We start from the raw sequence: 25,981 nt of genomic DNA on the forward strand, positions 1-25,981 counted from the left end.
TTCCCCATGCTGATAAGTAAGAAATAAAACAGTCTAAAGAGGGGAAAAAGATTGTAAGAACCCAATAACAAGTTTAAGGTAACCAGAACAGTAAAAATGAGACTCCATTTCAACCAAGTTAGGAGGATGGAGATTCTGTGACATAATAGGTATCCACATGCCAATACTTATGCTTGAAAAGCAGAATTTCGGTCCCTGGAGCAAGATGGCTGATTAGGAGCAGCTCCAGTCTCCAGCTCCCACAGTGAGCGACACAGAGGACAGGTGATTTCTGCATTTTCAACTGAGGTACTGGGTTCATCTCACTGGTGAGTGCCAGACAATCGGGGCTGGTCAGCTGGTGCAGCCCGACCAGTGAGAGCTGAAGGAGGGCAAGCCATTGCCTCACCTGGGAAGTGCAATGGGGAAGGGAATCCCTTTTCCTAGCCAAAGGAAACGGAGATACACAACACCTGGAAAATCAGGTAACTCCCACCCTAATTCTGCGCTTTACCAAGGGTCTTAGCAAATGGCACACGAAGAGATTATATCCCACATCTGGAAAGGAGGGTCCCACACCCAGAGAGCCTCCCTCATTCTTAGCACAACAGTCTGAGATCTGACTGCAAGGCAGCAGAAAGGCTGGGGGAGGGGCGCCCACCATTGCTGAGGCTTAAGTAGGTAAATAAAGCTACCAGGAAACTCGAACTGGGTGAAGCTCACTGCAGCTCAAGGGGACCTGCCTGTCTCTGTAGACTCCACCTCTGGGGACAGGGCTAAACAAAAAGTAGCAGAAACCTCTGCAGATGTAAATGACCCTGTCTGACAGCTTTGAAGAGAGCAGTGGATCTCCCAGCACAGAGGTTGAGATGTGAGAACAGACAGACTGCCTGCTCAAGTGGGTCCCTGAGCCCTGAGTAGCCTAACTGGGAGACATCCCCCACTAGGTGCAGACCGACACCTCACACCTCACACGGCAGGGTACACCCCTGAGACGAAGCTTCAAGAGCAAGAATCAGACAGCAACACTCGCTGTTCAGCAATATTCTATCTTCTGCAGCCTCCGCTGCTGATACCCAGGCAAACAGGGTCTAGAGTGGACCTCAAGCAATCTCCAACAGACCTACAGCTGAGGGTCCTGACTGTTAGAAGGAAAACTAACAAACAGAAAGGACACTCACACCAAAACCCCATCAGTTCATCACTGTTATCAAAGACAAAATGCAGATAAAACCACAAAGATGGAGAAAAAGCAGGGCAGAAAAGCTGGAAATTCGAAAAATCAGAGTGCATCTCCCCCTCCAAAGGAACGCAGCTCATCGCCAGCAACGGATCAAAGCTGGACGGAGAATGACTTTGACGAGTTGAGAGAAGAAGTCTTCAGTCAATCAAACTTCTCAGAGCTAAAGGAAGAACTACGTACATAGCGCGAAGAAACTAAAAATCTTGAAAAAAGAATGGAAGAATGGATAACTAGAACAATCAATGCAGAGAAGGCCATAAACGAACTGACAGAGATAAAAACCATGACACAAGAAATACATGACAAATGCAGAAGCTTCAGTAACTGACTCGATCAACTGGAAGAAAGAGTATCAAAGATTGAAGATCAAATGAATGAGACGAAGCGAGAAGAGAAGTCTAGAGAAAAAAGAGGAAAAAGAAATGAACAAAGCCTCCAAGAAATATGGGATTATATGAAAAGACCAAATCTACAACTGATTGGTGTGCCTGAAAGTGAGGGGGGAAATGGAACCAAGTTGGAAAACACTCTTCAGGATATCATCCAGGAGAACTTCCCCTACCTAGTAAGGCAGGCCAACATTCAAATTCAGGAAATACAGAGAATGCCACCAAGATACTCCTCAAGAAGAGCAACTCCAAGGCATATAATTGTCAGATGCACCAAAGTTGAAATGAAGGAAAAAATGTTAAGGGCAGCCAGAGAGAAAGGTCAGGTTACCCACAAAGGGAAGCCCATCAGACTAACAGCAGATCTCTCGGCAGAAACTCTACAAGTCAGAAGAGAGTGGGGGCCAACATTCAACATTCAAAATTTTTATAGAAAAGAATTTTCAACCCAGAATTTCATATCCAGCCAAACTAACTTTCACAAGTGAAGGAGAAATAAAATCCTTTACAGATAAGCAAATGCTTAGAGATTTTGTCAATACCAGGACTGCCCTACAAGAGACCCTGAAGGAAGCACTAAACATAGAAAGGAACAACCGGTACCAGCCATTGCAAAAACATGCCAAAATGTAAAGACCATCGATGCTAGAAAAAAACTGCATCAACTAATGAGCAAAATAACCAGCTAATATTACAATGACAGGATCAAGTTCATACATAACAATATTAACCTTACATGTAAATGGACTAAATGGCCCAATTAAAAGACACAGACTGGCAAATTGGATAAAGAGTCAAGACCCATCAGTTTGCTGTATTCAGGAGACCCATCTCACATGCAGAGACACACATAGGCTCAAAAAAAGGGATGGAGGAAGATCTACCAAACAAATGGAGAACAAAAAAAAGCAGGGGTTGCGATCCTAGTCTCTGATAAAACAGACTTTAAACCAGCAAAGATCAAAAGAGACAAAGAAGGCCATTACATAATGGTCAAGGGATCAATTCAACAGGAAGAGCTAACTATCCTAAATATATATGCGCCCAATACAGGAGCACCCAGATACATACAGCAAGTCCTTAGAGACGTACAAAGAGACTTAGACTCCCATACAATAATAATGGGAGACTTCAACACCCCACTGTCAACATTAGACAGATCAACGAGACAGAAAGTTAACAAGGATATCCTGGAATTGAACTCAACTCTGCACCCAGCAGACCTAATAGACATCCACAGAACTCTCCACCCCAAATCAACAGAATATACAATCTTCTTAGCACCACATCCCATCTATTCCAAAATTGACCACATAATTGGATGTAAAGCACTCCTCAGCAAATGTAAAAGAACAGAAATTATAACAAACTGTCTCTCAGACCACAGTGCAATCAAACTAGAACTCAGGACTAAGAAACTCAATGAAAACCGCACAACTACATGGAAACTGAACAACCTGCTCCTGAATGAGTACTGGGTACATAACGAAATGAAGGCAGAAATAAAGATGTTCTTTGAAACCAATGAGAACAAAGATACTACATACCAGAATCTCTGGGACACAAATACCTACGAAACCAGCTTACAAGGGATGTAAAGGACCTCTTCAAGGTGAACTACAAACCACTGCTTGACTAAATAAAAGAGGATACAAACAAATGGAAGAACATTCCATGCTCATGGATACGAAGAATCAATATTGTGAAAATGGCCATACAGCCCAAGGTAGTTTATAGATTCAATGCCATCCCCATCAAGCTACCAATGACTTTCTTCACAGAACTGGAAAAAACTGCTTTAAAGTTCATATGGAACCAAAAAAGAGCTGGCATTGCCAAGACAATCCTAGGTCAAAAGAACAAAGCTGGAGGCATCACACTACCTGACTTCAAACTATACTACAAGGCTACAGTAACCAAAACCACATGGTACTGGCACCAAAACAGAGATATAGACCAATGGAACAGAACAGAGCCCTCAGAAATAATACCACACATCTACAGCCATCTGATCTTTGACAAACCTGAGAAAAACAAGAAATAGGAGAATTCCCTATTTAATAAATGGTGCTGGGAAAATTGGCTAGCCATGAGTAGAAAGCTGAAACTGGATTCTTTCCTTACTCCTTATACGAAAATTAATTCAAGATGGATTAGAGACTTAATTGTTAAACCTAATACCATAAAAACCCTAGAAGAAAACCTGGGTAATACCATTCAGGACATAGGCATGGGCAAGGACTTCATGTCTAAAACACCAAAAGCAATGGCAACAAAAGCCAAAATTGACAAATGGGATCTAATTAAACTAAAGAGCTTCTGCACAGCAAAAGAAACTACCATCAGAGTGAACAGGCAACCTACAGAATGGGAGAACATTTTTGCAATCTACTCATCTGACAAAGGGCTAATATCCAGAAACTACAAAGAACTCAAACAAATTTACAAGAAAAAACAAACAACCCCATCAAAAAGTGGGCAAAGGATATGAACAGACATTTCTCAAAAATAGACATTCATACAGCCAACAGACACATGAAAAAATGCTCGTCTTCACTGGCCATCAGAGAAATGCAAATCAAAACCACAATGAGATACCATCTCACACCAGTTAGAATGGCAATCATTCAAAAGTCAGGAAACAACAGGTGCTGGAGAGGATGTGGAGAAATAGGAACACTTTTACACTGTTGGTGGGATTGTAAACTAGTTCAACCATTATGGAAAACAGTATGGCGATTCCTCAAGGATCTAGAACTAGAAGTACCATATGAACCAGCCATCCCATTACTGAGTATATACCCAAAGAATTATAAATCATGCTGCTATAAAGACACATGAACACATATGTTCATTGCAGCACTATTCACAATAGCAAAGACTTGGAATCAACCCAAATGTCTATGAGTGACAGACTGGATTAAGAAAATGTGGCACATATACACCATGGAATACTATGCAGCCATAAAAAAGATGAGTTCACGTCCTTTGTAGGGACATGGATGCAGCTGGAACCCATCATTCTCAGTAAACTATCGCAAGAACAGAAAACCAAACACCACATGTTCTCACTCACAGGTGGAAACTGAACAATGAGATCACTTGGACTCGGGAAGGGGAACATCACACACCGGGGCCTGTTATGGGGAGGGAGGATGGGGGAGGGATTGCATTGGGAGTTATAACTGATGTAAATGACGAGTTAATGGGTGCTGTCAAGTTGATGGGTGCAGCACACCAACATGGCACAAGTATACATATGTAACAAACCTGCACATTATGCACATGTACCCTAGAACTTAAAGTATAATAATAATAAAGCAGAATTTCTCTTGCATATACATGCAAAATTACTTGTGGTGACACATGGACAAAAATGATGATATTTGTTTTGTAATTTTTTCCTCCATGTTTTATTTCTACTCCAAAGATAGTAAGGCAAAATAAATTAATGATATGTTTCAGTTTGTCTGTCCATCAGAGATCTCAGATATTCCCAGTTTCCTGTTTCAACCAGTCACTATACTCAGGATTGCATGGAACATTCAAGATATTATGCAATCTGACAGTTGTGCACATAGAAAAGGTCTGTGGATTTCAGAAGCATGTCTGGGAATGGATGCATTTGATGTAAGAGAGGTAGATGAGCTTACAGTTGACAAACGCAATATAAAAAATTTTGCAGTTACTATATCTAAGGCCAAAGGTCATTTCTACCAGAAATCGATGCCCAAAATTCCTATAAAACATACTACAAAGTTATTAGAAAATGTTCAAATCTTCTGTGATAATCTGTTAACTTCCTGAGCAAAATGCTGCTTTGGATCTATTTTTGAGTCGTTAAAGGTCTATCAGTTTTCTTTCACTGACAGTACTTCTTTCACTGCCACAAATCTGTGGCAGACCTATTCAAAGGAAAATGAAACTATCCCAACGAATATTTGAGCATCTGGACTGAGAATCTTAGGAAAACTTTCTCATGTTACTATACTACAATTTTCCAGCAAGGAAAGATAGCCAGAAACTACTCTTTTCTCCTGCCACTGGTAAATTTAGGAGAGTTACAGCAATTGTCTTAATATTAGAATCTTTACTATAACATGTGTATTAGTATTGCTAGCATGCAAATCACCATAAACTTATCCATTTAAACACAAATTTTAAAACATTTAAAATATTTTAAATTTTAAACCTCTTTTTCTTTTTTTTTTTTAACCACAACTGCAAGGAATTGAAATCTAACAATAATTCATATGAACAGCAAAATAGATTCTCCTCCAACACCTCCAGAAAGGAACCCAGCCTCCCACCGTCTTGATTTTAGCCCCACTGGGCTAAAATGAAACCTGTGTAGGACTTCTGACCTACAGAACTGTAAGATCAGCAAGAAAGTGGCTAAGTTGATGGTGATTTGCTGTAAATTCATCTCATCCCTTAAAAGTGTTTTTGTTTTTAAATGGACATTATGAATGTAGCAGTAACAAACAAATATATTGTATAAATAAATATCCTTTATAAATAAATATACATATATAAATATACATATTCAGGGTACATGTCCTGAATTTTTACTTATCTGTGTGAGCCATCAGAAAGATTAAAAATTATTTCACTAGTAAGTTTATATTAAATACATTTCGTTGTGACATTACAAATTAAAACTGTGTAAAAGAAATGCTTGACAATTAACCTGATATTAAATTTGCAAGAGTCTTAGGTAAATCAGATCTAGATTTGTCGTAATTTTAATTAGCTACTCAAAAATGTCATAAAAGAACAGTTACTAAGAAGTCCAGAACCTTCCCATTTTGAAAACATGAGGCAAACATTTTTAAAATGCTACTTTTTCTAAATAGGAAACTCAGTTTCAATCACTGATTTTGAAAAGTCACAGAAACATTTGAAATAGCTTTTATTCCTCTCTAGCATGTAAGGAGTTTTATTTGATGTTATCTTAAGACATGTCCCCTAATTTCTTGCTGTGCAACAAATAAAACAAGAAATACAGTAGCAACTGCTAGAAATCTCTGGTTCTCTTTATTCCTTTATGATTCTTGTGGAATATTTTTTTTTTCTGTGACCAAAAAACATGTCACAAGCCAAGTTGTATATATTGTTAGCAAGTGGGTAATAAACATAATGCTTATAATGTTATTTTTTTGTTCAGTAGGATTATTTTCCCCTCCCAAATTATGCTATTTATTTTGGGGGTTTTGTTTATTTGTGTATTTGTGTCTAGTAGTTGCACACAGTATGTTGCATTTAAAAACACAGCAAATCCATTCCACTTACCAAACTATGCCCTGAGCCCCAGAGCCAATAGGCTTTAGATTCTGGTAGCGCTTGAGAACTGTGAAGGTTGAGTCTCCCACTTCCACACTGTAGAATTGGTTGTCAACTTTGCTTTTGCTCATGTTGTAATGTTTGGCAATATATGACACATCCACTTGTTTATCAAATCCCTGTCAAAAAGAAGAACAGCAAAATCATGAGGCAAGTGAACAGGCAGAATGATAATGAGATGTACAGAAACTGGTTCTTTTAGTGATTACTAACACTTAGCCATCTATCATCTAGTTCATGAAGTTCACATAGAAAAAAGCATGTATCAGTCCATGCAAGATTACCTGGAGTAAAAGAGCTTAGGGAAAAAATGCAAAGAAATTGGGTTTTTTTTCAACATTAAAACTATTTATAATAGACTAATCTTAGATTTGATTCACATAATCTTTTCTAAAGTATCTCATAAAGACATTCATTTATAGAATAAACATCTCTATCTACTGAACATGCATTGGTCTCAGAGGTTCTATTAGCTCCTTCAGGATTCAAGTACATAAGACAAAGATGATCACTGGTCATCCATTATACCAGTCACATGAGGACAGATAAAGATTGTATCTACAATCCTTTCTCAGAAAGAACTAAGATACAAACTTATGCAAAGTTTTAATTATTTTAATTGGGTAAACTTGAATTAAACAGTCTTGACTTCATTTGTCCTCATTAATATCACAAGTGCTATTGTTCTGAATCAAGCATAGCAAAATTTTTGTTCGAATTAACATTATTCTAAAATACCACATGACACTTTACTTTTTGGAAGCTTAGATTTTAAATATCTTAATTTTTGCATTTTTTGTTTATTTTGAGAGAGGTTCATCTATCAATTATATTTAGTAATCGAAGAGTCTGTCTTTAAAATTTTGAACCATAATACATATGTTGAATATAAATATCCATTACCTGTGATTATTTATCCACGAACGATCTTATATTGTATTTATGACATAAATAGTAAGAATTCTACAGCTAGAAGGGACCTCACAGAACATCATCTGGTCCACTCCTGTGGCACACACTGGTGGATGCCTTCCCAGTAGTCAACCCTTCTTGCTGATTTTGTTCAGGTTTTAAGCACCCACATTTTCTGTGGGATCCTCCCCAATTGTTTAACTGAAAATTAAACAATCTATGCCAGTGGTTCTCATCAAAGATGGTTTTGACCGATTTGGGGCATTTAGATTTGTGGGCAGGTTTTTAAATGCCACAATAAGGGGAGAGGTACGGTTTAGATTGATTTGGTTTGTCAAAGAATGCTGGTTGTCCTACAAGAAGTGAGACGTGAGACGTTCCCATGCAATGAATAATTTCTCACATACCTCACAACTTGTGAGTGTCCTGCCAAAGCTTTAATTAGTGAAAAATCTGCCTATAATGTTTTGAGTCCAGAATCTAAACCAAAGACTTTTTGTGTAATTTTAACATACATGAACTTTTCCGAAAATCGCATTCTGATACAATTTGAAAGATTTAACTCTTAGGCTCTGAACCTCTGGATTGATAATAAAACTATTTTTCCTGGAAAGTTCTGGCATTTCATTTCTAAATAAAAACTTGAAATAGAAGTACTATCTAATTTTCCCCATATTCCCTTAGAAAGAGACCCAAGCAGCATCAGTGATGTAAATGAGGAGAATACAGTGGAGCCCATGGGAACACGGGTGGCAAAACCTACAAATCCAATGCTAGGATCATGAGACCCCCAGATAGCTGAGACAGGCTCGAGATTAGAATACGTGTGACAGGCACCAACCTATGATTGCATTGGCTATGATGGCAGCATTCACTGCAAATGCACCAAGACCCCAAAGAATAGAATGGACTTAGAGAACTTAGGTTGCTTGGACAGGAAACCAAAAATTCAAGTGATCTGCAAATGCAATAATAAAAGGTCTGAAATCAAGAAAGCAGTTTGTGGAGCACGGGATAGGGAATTAAATAAGACTATTAAAAATCAGGACATTGCAAGCCTATTCAAGGAGACAACAACAGGGTTTAGAATTTAGACAATGGGTGTGGACAGTGGCAGAAACAAGAACATTAGTCTTTAAACAATCCTTGATTTCAGCCACAGTACCAGGAACTGCTCTCCACACCATGGTCCATTTCTACTCTAGACTTTTTGGCATATGAGTAGAACAGCCTGAATAAAGCCCTGCTTTTTTTCCTGGCTAAGAAAGGTTAAAAAGCAACTGGAGCTAGAATATAAAATGAATTCATCTGTCAAGTTTAACTTGGGATGAAGTGCCTAACTTGCCATTTGTCATGTTCTGACCCTTCTTTATATCTTTTAATATTCAGCTTCTGACCACACACAAAATCTTTAGCACACACTAGCCTCATCAAACCTAGATAGTATATCTCCCCTTCCCTTACTTATTCCCTTCACTTTGGAAGTGTGGCTTTCTCAACTGTATTGCATGTATAAACTAATCACTGGCAATGAACTTTGTGTTCTGGACTCCTGACTTAATGCTGTATTGTGGCACAGCCCTGTGCCTTTGGACTTCACTGTGGCTTTTCTAGCTATGGTCTCAGTCAATATATCATAGTTGATTCAACTTGTTGTCTCTCCTCTTCCAACATTTCCATGTATATTCAAATAAACCAAAGAAGCTTAACAATTCATGTCACTTATCTTTAAGGTTTACTCTAAGAGCTACCCTATTTAATATTTAGAACTGTTTAATCCAACAAACACTGATTATATACATATTATTTGTCAAATGCTAGGTTTGGCACTCAAACTATAACCAAAAAAAGATAAGGTTCAGTCTAGAATGAAGACAATCAAATAAGAAAGTAGTTAAAGTATGGATAATATATTCTACAGTAGAATAAAAGAAGGTGCTAGAAGCAAACAGAAACTAACAAGCAGAAAAGGGCTCTTTCTATATAATAGAAATAAAATAATATTTATTCTGGAATAGAGTATTGCAATGGCAGTATATGTGCCACAGTAAACTATGTGTGTATTCCGGGAGTTAAAGGAAGACAGAGGTTTTCAAAGGAAAAATGAGGATGATTATCTATTTTGAGATAATTATCCTTGGCTACAAGGATCAATAACAAAGGTAATGCCAGTCCAAAGTGGGACAGGCAGTTGCTGGGCAGATGGCTTTGCAGAAATATTTTTTTCATAAGGTTGTGATGGTCTTGGTGCAAACTTGTGGGTTTTTCAGCCCTTTCTGATAGTTTTCACCAGGTATTTACGTATGTGAACCCTTCTGTTTATGGCCTTCCTCTGCTCTATTTGTCCTGGTTTTTTCCTTTCTTTCTTTTTTTAACACAAGTGACTCCATTTGGATTCTGACAACTTTCACAGTAGCAACTAACCACCTGCACTCATTCATTACCATTAATTCATTCACCTACCATGTATCAAGCAACTACTAGATGCCAAGTTACAGGTATAAAGTTGGCAATGTTTGAGGGGGACTTGATCTTTGTTTTCCCCAACTAAAACTATCCCTGAACCTTCCTTTTCACTGGTTCTCAGATATGAGTGTGCATCTCAACCACCTGGGGATGCACATTGGAGAAGCAGGGCTTGATAAAATACAAGTCATTGGCATAACATTCTGGAGATTTGGATTCAAGTAGAAATCAACCAATTAAAAATCATCATTACAAGGTTTGTGAATTCACACACACACAAATATATAATTTCCTTTCAAGTTTCTTCTTTATGCCCCACTTTGAATTAAACTTCAGGTAAAATTTGGAAGTTAGGGAAGATGTTCATGAAAGCATCTCAAATAATTGGTAAAAGTCTATTTTAATTACTAGTTTAAGCAGTAAGACATGGACAAAATAGCATAGGAAATTTTCTTAGATTGATGTCATAACCAAAAATTTGATAGCAAATATGATGTGTTAAAGAGCTTCCCCCAGATCCCATCTGTGCCCCAAGCTTACAAATCTAAATTGAGTTTTGAAAGGTTCCGAGCATATTTAATAGACTATATTTCATCATTCAGCTTCTATATAGTCTTCCTTGTCATGACTATAAAGTTCAAATACAATTTTTTCTTTATAAAATGTGCCCATGAAAATATTCCATTAAGCACATTACAGAAAAATATTATCAGTGCTAAAAATGACTTTTCTCTAGTTATACATTTTAGTATTTCCTGAGTTCAAGTCATAGAATAAAACAGCTGATTATTTGAACCTACAAAGAAAAAAAAATCCTGTTGAGAAGGCATGATTGGTCTAGAGCAGAGATTCTGAACTTTTAACATGGATTAGGATGAGCTAGGGGGCTGATAAAATGCGAAGTTTCTGATTCAGTAATACTAGAATAAGGCCAAGAATCTGTATTTCTAACAAGTTTCATATTTTGAGAATCACTGTTTTAGACAATAGTAGATATAAAAGATGCCACCATTCAAGGAGGAATAATTAAAGAGTCAAAAACGGGAAGCAATGCAGATCAACAAGTAAACAAAGGATGTGGAAGTTAAAAACAATGGCATAAAACACTCTCCGTGGTATCAGCACCTGAGTGCTCATCATCCATTCAATTGCTAGCCTATAGCCATAGAATTTTGCAAAGGAAAATGTCCCATATTATTGATCTTCTCCTGCAGGTGTCCAAAGCTTTGATTGCACTTTAATAGCCTATATTTCAGAAGCACTCCCTCCTCATTTCCACTTGTGAATGACTGTCCTACGTTTCTGATAGTCAGTTCCTGAGTGGGAAACATTGGAGTTTAAGAATTTTTGGAGGTTAAGCTTTCTTTGTTTCTTTTGAATGATATAGCTGAAAATAGCACTGAGCCTGGATCAGTTCTGCACTTAATAGCTGTGAAACCTTGGGCAAACCATTTTATTCTTTCATGCATTATTTATATTCTGCATGGTTCCATAAAGGATTTGTGTAGCTCACGGTAAAAGACAGAGAAACAATAAAACCATTAAATCCAGTTTTAAAAACAAATGTCAAACAAAGCCAGCTAGGAGATGACAGTTTTACCAGAAGACTTAAGTTATGAATATCTATTTCCTTGAGCACAAAAGTTAGTGTCACACTTCTGGAACACCAAAGGAAAAAAAATAATAACAACAACAAAACCACAGTGAGTGGCAGGTTTTGATTCATTCATCTCATAAAATATATAATACCGATTCATAGGAAAGATAAAATTCTTCAGCTAAACCTCAGGAAGAATATATTCAATAGTTTCTTCATATAAAAAACCTGGAATCAAACAACAGGCAGTAGGTAAGATATTTTTAGTGAAAGTCACAGAAATATGTGCCATATGACTTGTATGATATTAACTCTCAATAACGCAAGGGAAAAAGAAAGTTGAACCAGTATTATTGCTTACCTACTACAGATGTACTCTGTATTATGTTAAACATGTTAGAGCGAACACTCAAAACGGATGAAGAAAGTGGCATACACAGCTGTTAATTAATTGACTCAAAATCTCAGAACTACTAATTGGTGGTACCAATAAATATGAATTAAAGTTTGTCTGACTTCAAAACCAGTTCTCTTCTTTCTGTAAGCTAAACCATGTACTAGTTTAGCTAAAATAATTAAGAATAGTGATGTGGTTTTCTTATAATAAAGTGAGCCTCAGGAATAAAGCTAAGAAAATCAAGAGAAATGAATGAATATCCTCCTTCATAAATTCATTTATCAATTGTTTCAGCCTAGAGTTTAAGCTTAACATGAAATAATTCAAAGTTGAAGTAGACAATCTTGTGTGGTGATGGAAAGCTGGATATTCACAGATGCCAAGAAATTTAAAGGGCCTGATTCTATTCATTTGTTAAATATTGAGCACCTACTGTGTGTCAGGCACTATTAAAGGTAACATGGGCATAAAATTAATCTATCTCAATAGGATAGCCAAGAAATATTAACCACAAAGTGCACTTGCAGATAATTAGCCAGTCAATCTGCTGGATATTTTTTTAGTATGGTCATTTGAATACTGAAAACCACTTGCCTAAAGTCATGATCCTGCTTTTGACACAAATGATATTGAGCTATCCACTCTCATAGTTATGACCAGCAGATTGAGTTGTTTCATGATACCACTCCAACATTGTTGTATAAAGTCAGCCGAAATAATGCCTGATGTTCTGGGTTTTTTTTGTGGCAAAAAGGCATGTGCTTAATCTATTTTAAATATATATCAAATTATTTACATATGAGATTTGTTTGTTTATTTCTTTTTAGAAACAGGGTCTCGCTCTGTCACCCAGCCTGGAATGCAGTGGCACAATCAAGGCTTGCTGCAGCCTTGAACTCCTGGGCTCAAGCAATCCCCCCACCTCAGTCTTCTGAGAGCTGATACTATAGGGACATGCCACCATTCCCAGATTTTTTTTTTTTTTTTTTTTTTTTTTTTTAGAGATGAGGTCTTACTATGTTGCCCAGGCTGGTCTTGAACTCCTGGCCTCAAACAATTCTCCTGCCTCAGCCTCCCAAAGTGCTGCTATTACAGTTGTTAGCCACAGCACCTGACCTTACATATGAGTTTTAAAGGGGAAGATTTGAGACAATACTTAGTGATATTTAGGATTAAATTTTGTTCTCTCAAGAGCACATTTCCTCACCCTGTTCCTTGAAGTATTACTCTCAACAGAGGGTTACATCCTGGAATCAATTTCACTTTTACATTAGTTAGTTGGCCCAGAGATGGTTATTCTATGAAATCAATGAATTATAAAAAATCAATAAAGCAGCAAAAATTTTAAGACTTAAATTATGTTTGATAATTATTTTCAATTATGTTGGAAAGCATATAACAGTAATCAATAGTAGAGCTGGTATGGTTTCTGCCTGCCTGTTCTTTATGCATGAAGGAGGGAGACTAATACTGCTTGAATACCTATTAGGCACCAAGCTAGTATTAGTAACAGGCAATGTGCTAGATGTCTAACAAATTATTTCATGTAAGAATTAGCATTCTATTTTCAACAAATAAGAAACTTTAGACTGAGAACTTTAGCCAAGGGTAAAAATGCAGCTTCTCATCTATCCAGTTTAAAATCCTGACTGTGAGACCTTGGACAAGTTCTTTATAATATTAGCCCTTGTTTCTTTAGTTGTAGAATGAGGGTGATAATCTACTTTTGATTAGTGGAAAGGTTAAATAAGATAATCTATGTAAGCTCTAAACATGGCATAAGGTTATAGGAACCTCTCCAAGTGTATTATTTTTAATATAATTATTACCATTGTTATAATTATCATTATTATTGAGAAGTTTGACAACATTTAAGACCCATAGTTAGCAGTTTTAGGATATTTATAACAAAAGTTGGCCTAGCTCCTCAGCCACAGTGCCATCTGAAAGCACTATGATACTCCTATAAAATCCACAAAGAACCAACAGAGTTCCGAATTACAGGATAACAAGATATTTTTTATTTTGTTTTCATTTGTGGTAGAGACAGTGCTCCATGAATATCCATGTGCCCCTCTCCACTTTCCAGCCTCCCTTGCAGTTGCAGTTGGTGTCATGTGACTATATACAGAAATGCCAGCTGTCACCTAAACAGAGAGTCCTTCAAAAAGTGATGTGCTCACAACTAAAAGAACTAGAGAAGCAAGAGCAAACAAATCCAAAAAGTAGCAGAAAACAAGAAATAACTAAGATCAGAGCAGAACAGAAAAAGAGACAAAAAAAAAAAAAAAAGCCCTTCATAAATCAATGAATCCAGGAGCTGTTTTTTGAAAAAAATTAATGAAATAAATAGACTGCTAGTTAGACTAATAAAGAAGAAAAGAGAAAAGAATCAAATAGACACAATAAAAAAGTGATAAAGGGTTATCACCACTGATCTCACAGAAATACAAACTAACATCAGAGAATATTATAAACACCTCTATACAAATATACTAGAAAATCTAGAAGAAATGGATAAATTCCTGGACACAAACACCCTTCCAAGACTAAACCAGGAAGAAATCAAATCCTAGAATAGACCGATAACAAGTTCTGAAAGTGAGGCAGTAATTAATAGCCTAACAACCAACAAAGAGCCCAGGACAAGACAGATTCACAGCTAAATTATACCAGAGGTACAAAGAGGATCCCTTATCATTCCTTCTGAAATTATTCCAAACAATTGAAAAGGAGGGACTTCCCCACAACTCACTTTATGAGGCCAGCATCATCCTGATACCAAAATCTGGCAGAGACACAACAAAATATCTGATGAACATCGATGAAAAAATACTCAATAAAGTACTGGCAAACCTAATCCAGCAGCACATCAAAAAGCTTATCCTACACAATCAAGTTAGCTTCATCCCTGGGACGCAAGGGTGGTTCAACATATGCAAATCAATAAATGTAATCCATCACATAAACATACCCAATGACAAAAACCACATGATTATTTCAATAGATGCAGAAAAGGCCTTTGATAAAATTGAAGATCCCTTCATGTTAAAAACTATCAATAAACTACGTATTGACATAACATATCTCAAAAAAACAAGAGCTATATATGACAAACCCACAACCAATATCCCACAACCCACAACTGAATGGGCAAAAGCTGGAAGCATTCCCCTTGAAAACTGACACAAGATAAGGATGCCCTCTATCACCACTCCTATTCAACGTAGTAATGGAATTTCTGACCAGGACAATCAGGCAAAAGAAAGTGTATTTATTTTTTATTTTTTTTGCTTTTATTTCATTTTATTTTTTTATTATACTTAAATTCTAGAGTACATGTGCACAATGTGCAGGTTTGTTATATATGTATACATGTGCCATGTTGGTGCACTGCACCCATCAACTCATCAGCACCCATCAACTCATCCTTTACATCAGGTATAACTCCCAATGCCATCCCTCCCCCCTCACCCCTCCCCACAATAGACCCCAGTGTGTGATATTCCCCTTCCCATGTCCAGGTGATCTCATTGTTCAATTCCCACCTATGAGTGAGAACATGTGGTGTTTGGTTTTCTGTTCTTGCAATAGTTTGCTGAGAATGATAGTTTCCAGCTGCATCCATGTCCCTACAAAGGACACAAACTCATCCTTTTTTATGGCTGCATAGTATTCCATGGTGTATATGTGCCACATTTTCTTAATCTAGTCTGTCACTGATAGACATTTGGGTTGATTCCAAGTCTTTGCTATTGTGAATAGTGCCGCAATAAACATACGTGTGCATGTGTCTTTACAGCAGCATGATTTATAATCCTTTGGGTATATACCCAGTAATGGGATGGCTGGGTCATATGGTATTTCTAGTTGTAGATCCTTGAGGAATCACCATACTGTTTTCCATAATGGTTGAAATAGTTTACAATCCCACCAACAGTGTAAAAGTGTTCCTATTTCTCCACATCCTCTCCAGCACCTGTTGTTTCCTGACTTTTGAATGATTGCCATTCTAACTGGTGTGAGATGGTATCTCATTGTGGTTTTGATCTGCAATTCTCTGATGGCCAGTCATGACGAGCATTTTTTCATGTATCTGTTGGCTGTATGAATGTCTTGTTTTGAGAAATGTCTGTTTATATCCTTTGCCCACTTTTTGATGGGTTTGTTTTTTTCTTGTAAATTTGTTTGAGTTCTTTGTAGGTTCTGGATATTAGCCCTTTGTCAGATGAGTAGATTGCAAAAATGTTCTCCCATTCTGTAGGTTGCCTGTTCACTCTGATGGTAGTTTCTTTTGCTGTGCAGAAGCTCTTTAGTTTAATTAGATCCCATTTGTCAATTTTGGCTTTTGTTGCTGTTGCTTTTGGTGTTTTAGACATGAAGTCCTTGCCCATGCCTATGTCCTGAATGGTATTACCTAGGTTTTCTTCTAGGGTTTTTATGGTGTTAGGTCTAACATTTAAGTCTCTAATCCATCTTGAATTAATTTTTGTATAAGGAGTAAGGAAAGGATCTAGTTTCAGCTTTCTACTCATGGCTAGCCAATTTTCCCAGCACCATTTATTAGTTTAAATAGGAAGAAATTTAAATAGGAGAAACATTTTTCAATCTATTCATCTGACAAAGGTCTAATATCCCGAATTTAAAAGGAACTTAAACGAATTTACAAGGGAAAAACAACTCCATCAAAAGTGGCCAAAGGACATGAACAGACACTTCTCAAAGAAGACATTTATGCAGCCAACAAACATGAAAAAAATCTCAACATCACTGATTATTAGAGAAATGCATATCAAAACCACAATGAGATACCATCTCACAGTAGTCAGAATGGCAATTATTTAAAAGTCAAGAAACAATAGATGCTGGCGAGGCTGCAGAGATATAAGAACACTTTTACACTGTTGGTGGGAATGTAAATTACTTCAACCACTGTGGAAGACAGTGTGGTAATTCCTCAAGGCTCTAGAATCAGAAACACCATTTGACCCAGCAATCCCATTACTGGGTATAAACCTAAAGGAATATAAATTATTCCACTATAAAGGTACTTGCACACATATGTTTATTGCAGTACTATTTACAATAGCAAATACATAGAACAAACGCAAATGCCCATTAATAATAGACTGGATAAAGAAAATGTGGCACATATACACCATGTGATACTATGCAGCCATAAAAAGGAATGAGATCATATCTTTTGCAGGCACATGGATGAAGCTGGAAGCCATCATCCTCAGCAAACTAACATAGGAACAGTCAACCAAACACTGCATATTCTCACTCATAAGTGGGAGCTGAAAAATGAGAGCACATGAACACAGGGAGGGGAACAACACACACCGGGACCTGTCAGGAGGGTGGTGGAAGGGAGCACATCAGCACAAATAGCTAATGCATGTGGGGCTTAATACCTAGGTGAGAGGTTGATAGGTGCAGGAAATCACCATGGCACATGTTTACCTATGTAACAAACCTGCACGTTCTGCAAATGTATCCCAGAGCCTAAAATTAAATTATTTTTTTTTTAAAGGTGATGTGCATCCTCAACACATCTCTTTCCACAGCGGTGTTTCAGTTCGTACATCACAAGATGACTGAACTTAAACTCCTGAGTCACCAAATAGAGGACAACCCTTGTTCACCTGAAATGGAATTTGAATGATAGGAAATAAACTTTTGATCTGATACATCACTGAGATTTGGAGTCTATCTATTACTACTGCAGTATGTTTTTCATTCTATAAATATTTATTTTGGTCATAAAATGTGCCAAGAACTATCCTAGACACTGAGAATGCAAAGCTCCTGACCTCATAGAGCTTAATATTAAATTGTCCCTTAGAGGATCAAACTTTTCCAAGTTATAGGCTTCATTATCACAATGATCTAAACTACTAAACTAATCACACTGATTCTACACCTTTTGATCTACACATTCAAAATCTGTCTGCAATAAAGAAAAAGACATACAAAATCAGAAATAATAAGTGTTATTACATAATCGAAGACAGGACAAATTTTCCAGGGTAGTAACAGTACATTTTATTTAAAAAATCTTTTTCAGAGTGGGAGTAAGAGGTTAATATTTCATCATAAGGAAAGTAAAAATGACATTTGGGAATCAAAATGGTTAAAATGAATTATCTGGATTTTACCAACTCATCTCTAAAATATGTCTTTATATTTTTAGAAAAGAGAATTAGAGATTTTCTTTTTTTATTATTATTATACTTTAAGTTCTAAGGCACATGTACACAACGTGCAGGTTTGTTACATATGTATACATGTGCCATGTTGGTGTGCTGCACCCATTAACTCGTCATTGACATTAGGTATATCTCCTAATGCTATCCCTCCCCCATACCCCCACTCCACGACAGGCCCTGGCGTGTGATGTTCCCTGCCCTGTGTCCAAGTACTCTCATTGTTCAATTCCCACCTATGAGTGAGAACATGTGGTGTTTGGTTTTTTGTCCTTGCAATAGTTTGCTGAGAATGATAGTTTCCAGCTTCATCCATGTCCCTACAAAGGACATGAACTCATCTTTTTATGGCTGCATAGTATTCCATGGTGTATATGTGCCATATTTTCTTAATCCAGTCTATCACTAATGGACATTTGGGTTGGTTCCAAGTCTTTGCTATTGTGAATAGTGCTGCAATAAACATACATGTGCATGTGTCTTCATAGCAGCATGATTTATAATCCTTTGGGTATATACCCAGTAATTGGATGGCTTGGTCAAATGGTATTTCTAGTTCTAGATCCTTGAGGAATTGCCACAGTGTCTTCCACAATGGTTGAACTAGTTTACAGTCCCACCAACAGTGTAAAAGTGTTCCTATTTCTCCATATCCTCTCCAGCACCTGTTCTTTCCTGACTTTTTAATGATCGCCATTCTAACTGGTGTGAGATGGTATCTCATTGTAGTTTTGAATTACATTTCTCTGATGGCCAGTGATGAACATTTTTTCATGTGTCTGTTGGCTGCATAAATGTCTTCTTTTGAGAAGTGTTTGTTCATACCCTTCACCCACTTTTTGATAGGGTTGTTTGTTTTTTTCTTGTAAATTTGTTTGAGTTCTTTGTAGATTCTGAATATTAGCCCTTTGTGAGATGAGTGGGCTTCATCCATGTGATGAAAGGCTGGTTCAACATATGCACATCAATAAATGTAATCCAGCATATAAACAGAACCAAAGACAAAAACCACATGATTATCTCCACAGATGCAGAAAAGGCCTTTGACAAAATTCAACAGCCCTTCATGCTAAAAACTCTCAATAAATTCGATACTGATGGAACGTATCTCAAAATAATAAGAGCTATTTATGACGAACTCACAGCCAATATCATACTGAGTGGGCAAAAACTGGAAGCATTCCCGTTGAAAACTGACACAAGACGGGAATGCCCTCTCTCACCACTCATATCCAACATAATGTTGGAAGTTCTAGCCAGGGCAATCAGGCAGGAGAAAGAAATAAAGAGTATTCAATTAGGAAAACAGGAAGTCAAATTGTCCCTGTTTGCAGATAACATGATTATATATTTCGAAAACCCCATCATCTCAGCCCAAAATCTCCTTAAGCTGATAAGCAACTTCAGCAAAGTCTCAGGATACAAAATCAATGTGCAAAAATCACAAGCATACTTACACACCAATAACAGACACAGAGCCAAATCATGAGTGAACTCCCATTCACAATTGCTTCAAAGAGAATAAAATACCTAGGAATCCAACTTACAAGGGATGTAAAGGACCTCTTCAAGGTGAACTACAAACCACTGCTCAGTGAAATAAAAGAGGACACAAGCAAATGGAAGAACATACCATGCTCATGGATAGGAAGAATCAATATTGTGAAAATGGTCATACTGCCCAAGGTAATTTATAGATTCAATGCCATCCCCATCAAGCTACCAATGACTTCCTTCACAGAATTGGAAAAAACTACTTCAAAGTTCATATGGAACCAAAAAAGAGCCCGCATTGCCAAGACAATCCTAAGTCAAAAGAACAAAGCTGGAGGCATCATGTTACCTGACTTCAAACTATGCTACAAGGCTACAGTAACCAAAACAGCATGGTACTGGTACCAAAACAGAGATACAGACCAACGGAACAGAACAGAGTCCTCAGAAATAATACTACACATCTACAACCATCTGATCTTTGACAAACCTGAGAAAAACAAGAAATGGGGAAAGGATTCCCTATTTAATAAATGGTGCTGGGAAAATTGGCTAGCCATGAGTAGAAAGCTGAAACTGGATTCTTTCCTTACTCCTTATACGAAAATTAATTCAAGATGGATTAGAGACTTAATTGTTAGACCTAATACCATAAAAACCCTAGAAGAAAACATAGGCAATGCCATTTAGGACACAGGCATGGGTAAAGACTTCATGTCTAAAACACCAAAAGCAATGGCAACAAAACCCAAAATTGACAAATGGGACCCAATTAAACTAAAGAGCTTCTGCTCAGCAAAAGAAACTACCATAAGAGTGAACAGGCAACCTACAGAATGGGAGAGAATTAGAGATTTTCAAATGCTGCATTAAAGAATCTGAAACACTAAAGCCATGTTTTCATTCACACAGCAAAGAATATTATTCTTAAACCCTGTGTGACACGATATGGCTTGGATCTGTGTCTCTACACAAATCTCCTGTGGAATTGTAATCCCCAATGTTGGAGGTAGGGCCTGGTGGGAGATGATTGGATCATGGGGGTACTTTCTCATGGTTTAACACCATTCCCTTTAGTGCTATATCATCTCAATAGTGAGTTCTCATGAGATCTGGTTGTTTAAAAGGGTGTAACACCTCCCTCCTCTCTCTCTTCCTCCTGCTCCTGCCATGTAAGACGTGCCTATTTCCCCTTCACCTTCCACCATGATTATAAGTTTCCTGAGGCCACTCCAGAAGCCATGCAGATGCTTCCATGCTTCCTGTACAGCCTGCAGTACTGTGAACCAATTAAACTTCTCTTATTTATAAATTACCTAGTCTCAGGTATTTATTTAAAGTGATGCAAGAATGGACTAATACATGAAGCTTATCCTTATCATTCCCTCATCTGCACAATTATAAAAGAATTTAATTAGTACCTCACTTTAATAGTTCCACATTCTCCATGATCTTGTTTTTCATCGTTTTGAATATGTACTTTTGTAGCTGCCTTGACCTTTATTGGAATGAGTTAGACATGTGCATAACCAAATAAACATTCACTTACAGAGAAGATGAACAAAAGAGGAATTTAATGATACACTCCAGATTAGAATTGGTTTTAGAACTAAGAATCAAAGTGGACATTCTTCTTAAGCTACTGAAAAATGCAGCCTATGGTTATCATGCATCACACCTTCAAATAATAACTGTGCAGATAAGCAAACAGTATCACTTGAAATGTATTTCCAAAGTCTCCTATCAGGATGATGACAGAATTAAAATAGTGTATTTAAGAAGTTAGTTGATTACCTAAGAACATAATTTAGACAAGAATGCAATCCAAAAGTTGATGCTTCTCTTGCAGAGCACAATTACAAATTAATCATACACTGAAAATCACAAATAGTTCTGGAATTTTTTTTAACATAACTTCTGTATTTTGAAAAATGTAACCAATAACTGCATTTACTCTGAATAATACCTCAACAATAATTAAACTCATAACATCAAATTACACTTAAATTTGGGTTAAATCAATTCAAAAAGAAGTCAAAATCTGACCTTTTTGTGCTTCAAGAAAATAAAGCGCATTTTCACAATGAACCAATACAGAAAAACTAATTATCACGGAACTGAACTTCAAATTTTCTGTTAAACTTGAGCAGCATAACTAACGGTATTCATTAACTATAATAACTACTTAATAAATCTTCAGAAAAAAACTGCTGAGCATATAAAACAGAAACACAGCACTAAATTTACACTTTTGAAATTTGTTATAACTGTGTTCACCTGTGGATACCCAGAAAAAACTATTGTCAAGCAACATGAATCATCCATCCATAAAAACAGGTAGACTGTTACCATGACAGTATAGAAATCTCTGTGATTTATTTCAACATACAAGATATATCACATTTTTATAATAACGTTTACCTTATCTTTGTTTAATAATTTACTCACAGTCATTCAAACAAAAGCATATACATTGTGATTTTAGAAAATTAGTGCAAAATTAAATGTTACATATTAAAACAGATGTAGAAGAAAGTTACAGTCAGGTTTCCTTAAATAATACATAAGAAATAACACCCACTAAAAGGAGAAGTAAAAATTTCTCTTTCTCCATTACATGAAAAACTAAAATAGTTTTTTTAAAAAGGGATATATAGGTTCGTATCTCAAAACCACAGCCATTTATTTATGAAACACCAGTGCCTTCAACTACATCCATGGTTCAACCTGCTGTTCCCCTTAAGCCATATTTTTATCAAGTGAAGAATTTAAATTGAGATTTTTGGAGGTTCAGGCAGTCCTTCCAAAAACCTAAACCATACAAATCATGACATTTGTTTCACAGATCACCTAAAATGGTTTACAGTTTACCTGTTACATTATGCAGGTTTTTCCTTTGCCCTGCTCTGCCAAAACATCTTTTTCTTTGATAGTCTACTTCTCATGTTGTTGTAGAAGTCTTTATTCCATCTAGGATGGCCATCCAATGAAGTATAAAATTTTTAATTGGATATTTTCAGAGTCTTTGAAACAGAAACATCATAGACCCATCAAATGAAATGAGCAAAACAAGTTACTTTGAATTCAAAATGCCTTCAAATCAAGAGAGCTGTTTTTAAAAACTCATATAATTCTGGAACCAAGTTTAATGATGTTTTTTAAATGCTCTAGATGCTAGTAATCTGAACATATCATTTAAAATCAAACCACTCCATGGATACTCCAGACACTTCTTTTCATAAATTCCCTTGTTTACTAGTTCCCATGTTTAAAAACGGCTCTTAAAGGTTACTGTACCCTGTAAAACATTAGCAAATTATCCTGAAATTTCCAAAGATTGAAAAACACTGTGCCAAAAAATAATAGTAAATCAAGTGATCAGTAATTTTGCTAAAGGGTAGATATTATTACATATACACACATAGTGCTTTTATTATCCAGAGGAATAAAATATATTTTAATTAACCAATCAAGTCATCTAATAATATTTCATATTTATTTAAAAGACATTGCTCTAACTAAAAAAAAAAAAGGCTACATGTTTAATCTTGGCTATCATATCTTACAACGTAAAATGCCAAAAAAAGTAAGAGTTGTTTTTAACTGAAGACTAATTTTGACACTAACAACTCCACATTAAGACTGCTATTTTTTTCATATCTCCAGTAGTATTCTGGACCTTAAATACCACCACCATATTTTGGAATTTGTGTAAAAACCTTTTTCCCCCTACTGGTCCATAAACATCTTAGGCTCCTTTGCATTTAATCATAGTTTTTTTGTTCTCAGTTAAATGTAGTTTAAGTGGTATTATAAAGATAAAATAAGGTAAAACCTTAATAAATTTTTCACACACAGTAAGTATTCAATAAGTAGTGAGGGGTTTTGGTTGGTTGGATGTTTGGTGACTCATTATTGCTTATCCCTGAGGTCTTGAACTATAAGGAGTAGAGTTTTTTTTTTTTTTTTTTTTTTTTAAGTTTATGAGCCTAACCACTCCCTATCATGATTGAGAGTAAACAGCATGTTTTTTAGGGGAGTAACCACATCATGCTGTATCTCTAGTTTCTATTCCACAAATTACAAGTACATATTATAAGTACTCAGTAAGATGTCTTGCAACAAAGGCCATTTATGATAAACCCATAGCTAACATCATACTGAATAGGGAAAACCTTAAAGCTTTTCCTCTAAGAAGTGGAACAAGACAGCCCACTCTTTCCAGTATTATTCAACATAGTACTGGAAGAACTAGTCAAAGCAATTAGACATAAGAAATAAGTAAAGGGCATCCAAAGTGGAAAGGAAGAAGTCAAATCGTCCCTGTTTGCAGATGACATAATCTCATATATAGAAAAACCTAAAGACTCTACTAAAAAACCCTTAGAACTAACAAACAAATTCAGTAAAATTGCAGAATGCGAAATCAACAAACAAAAATCAGTAGCATTTCTACACACGAACAACAAACTAGCTAAAAAAGAAATCAAGAAGTTTGCTGGGTGTGGTGGCTCATGCTTATAATCACAGCACTTTGGGAGGCCAAGGTGGGCACATCACGAGGTCAGGAGATTGAGAACATCTTGGCTAACATGATGAAACCCTGTCTCTACTAAAAATACAAAAAATTAGCCTGGCGTGGTGGTCAGTGCCTGTAGTCTCAGCTACTCGGGAGGCTGAGGCAGGAGAATCACTTGAACCCAGGAGGTGGAGGTTGCAGTGAGCTAAGATCACACCACTGCACTCCAGCCTGGGCAAAAGAGTGACTCCATCTCAAAAAAATGAAAAAAGAAGGAAAAGAAATCAAGAAGTCAATTCCATTTACACAATAGTACACAAGAAATAAAATACCTAGGAATAAATTTAACCAAGGAAGTGAAAGACTTATACAAGGAAAACTATAAAACACTGATTAAAGAAATTGAAATGGATACAAATGAAAAGATATCTCATGCTTATGGATCAGAAGAATTAATATTGTTAAATGACCATACTAACCAAAGCAACCTACATATCCAATGTAATGCCTACCAAAATACCAATGACATTCTTCCCAGGAAAAAAAAAAATCCAAATTTGTATGGAACCACAAAAGGCCCCAAATAGACAAAGCAATCCTGAACAAAAAGAACAAAGTTAAAGGTATTACACCACCGGACTTCAAAATATACTACAAGGCTATAGTAACCAAAACAGCATGGCACTGGCATAAAAACAGACTCATAGACCAACAGAACAGATTAGAAAACCCACAAATTAATTCACATATCTACAGCCAACTGCCTTTTGACAAAGCTACCAAGAACATACATTGGGGAAGGGAAACCCTCTTCAATATATGATGCTAAATGGTTATGCATATGAAGAAGAATGAAACTAAACCTTTATCTCTCACAATAAACAAAATACAACTCAAGACAGATTAAATACTTAAATGTAAGACCTGAAATTATAAACCTACTAGAAGAAGACATAGGGAATATGCTTTGGGACATTGTTCTGGGCAAAGATTTTATGAAAATAAGACCTCAAAAGCAGAGGCAACAAAACAAAACAAAAATGGATTGTATCAAACTATAAAGCTTTTGCACAGCAAAGGAAACAATCAACAAAGTGAAAATACAACCTACAGAATGGGAGAAAATATTTTCAAACTATTCATTCCAAAGGGAATTAATATCTTAAATATACAAGGAGCTCAAATATCTCAACAACAACAACAAAATCTGGATTATAAATAGACAAATGATCTGAACAGACATGTTTCAAAAGAAGACATACAAATGGCCAACAAATATATGAAAAGATCACTCAACATCACTAATCATCAGGGAACTACAAATCAACACCACATTGATGTGTTATCCTACTCCAGTTAGAATGACTATTATAAAAAGGACAAAAAATAATAAATGTTGGTGAGAATGTGGAGAAAAGGAAGCTCTTATACAC

At 36.4% G+C, this 25,981-nt stretch overlaps 1 protein-coding gene across 50 annotated transcripts in view; it reads right to left on the bottom strand.

The window, feature by feature from the left end:
- Positions 1 to 25,981, bottom strand: part of MAPK10 (mitogen-activated protein kinase 10) — a 334,301-nt gene that overhangs the window by 130,878 nt on the left and 177,442 nt on the right. For all 50 annotated transcript variants that reach the window (XR_012434934.1, XR_012434935.1, XM_015450573.4 and 47 more), the window contains one exon: positions 6,904 to 7,073. Coding sequence is in view for 37 of the 50 variants with exons in the window: in XM_015450573.4 (XP_015306059.1) it covers positions 6,904 to 7,073 (170 nt within the window). In the remaining 13 variants the exon portion in view is untranslated. The remainder of the gene's footprint in view (positions 1 to 6,903; positions 7,074 to 25,981) is intronic.

The sequence above is a fragment of the Macaca fascicularis genome, chromosome 5 (assembly GCF_037993035.2).
Source record: "Macaca fascicularis isolate 582-1 chromosome 5, T2T-MFA8v1.1".
Lineage (NCBI taxonomy): Eukaryota > Metazoa > Chordata > Mammalia > Primates > Cercopithecidae > Macaca > Macaca fascicularis.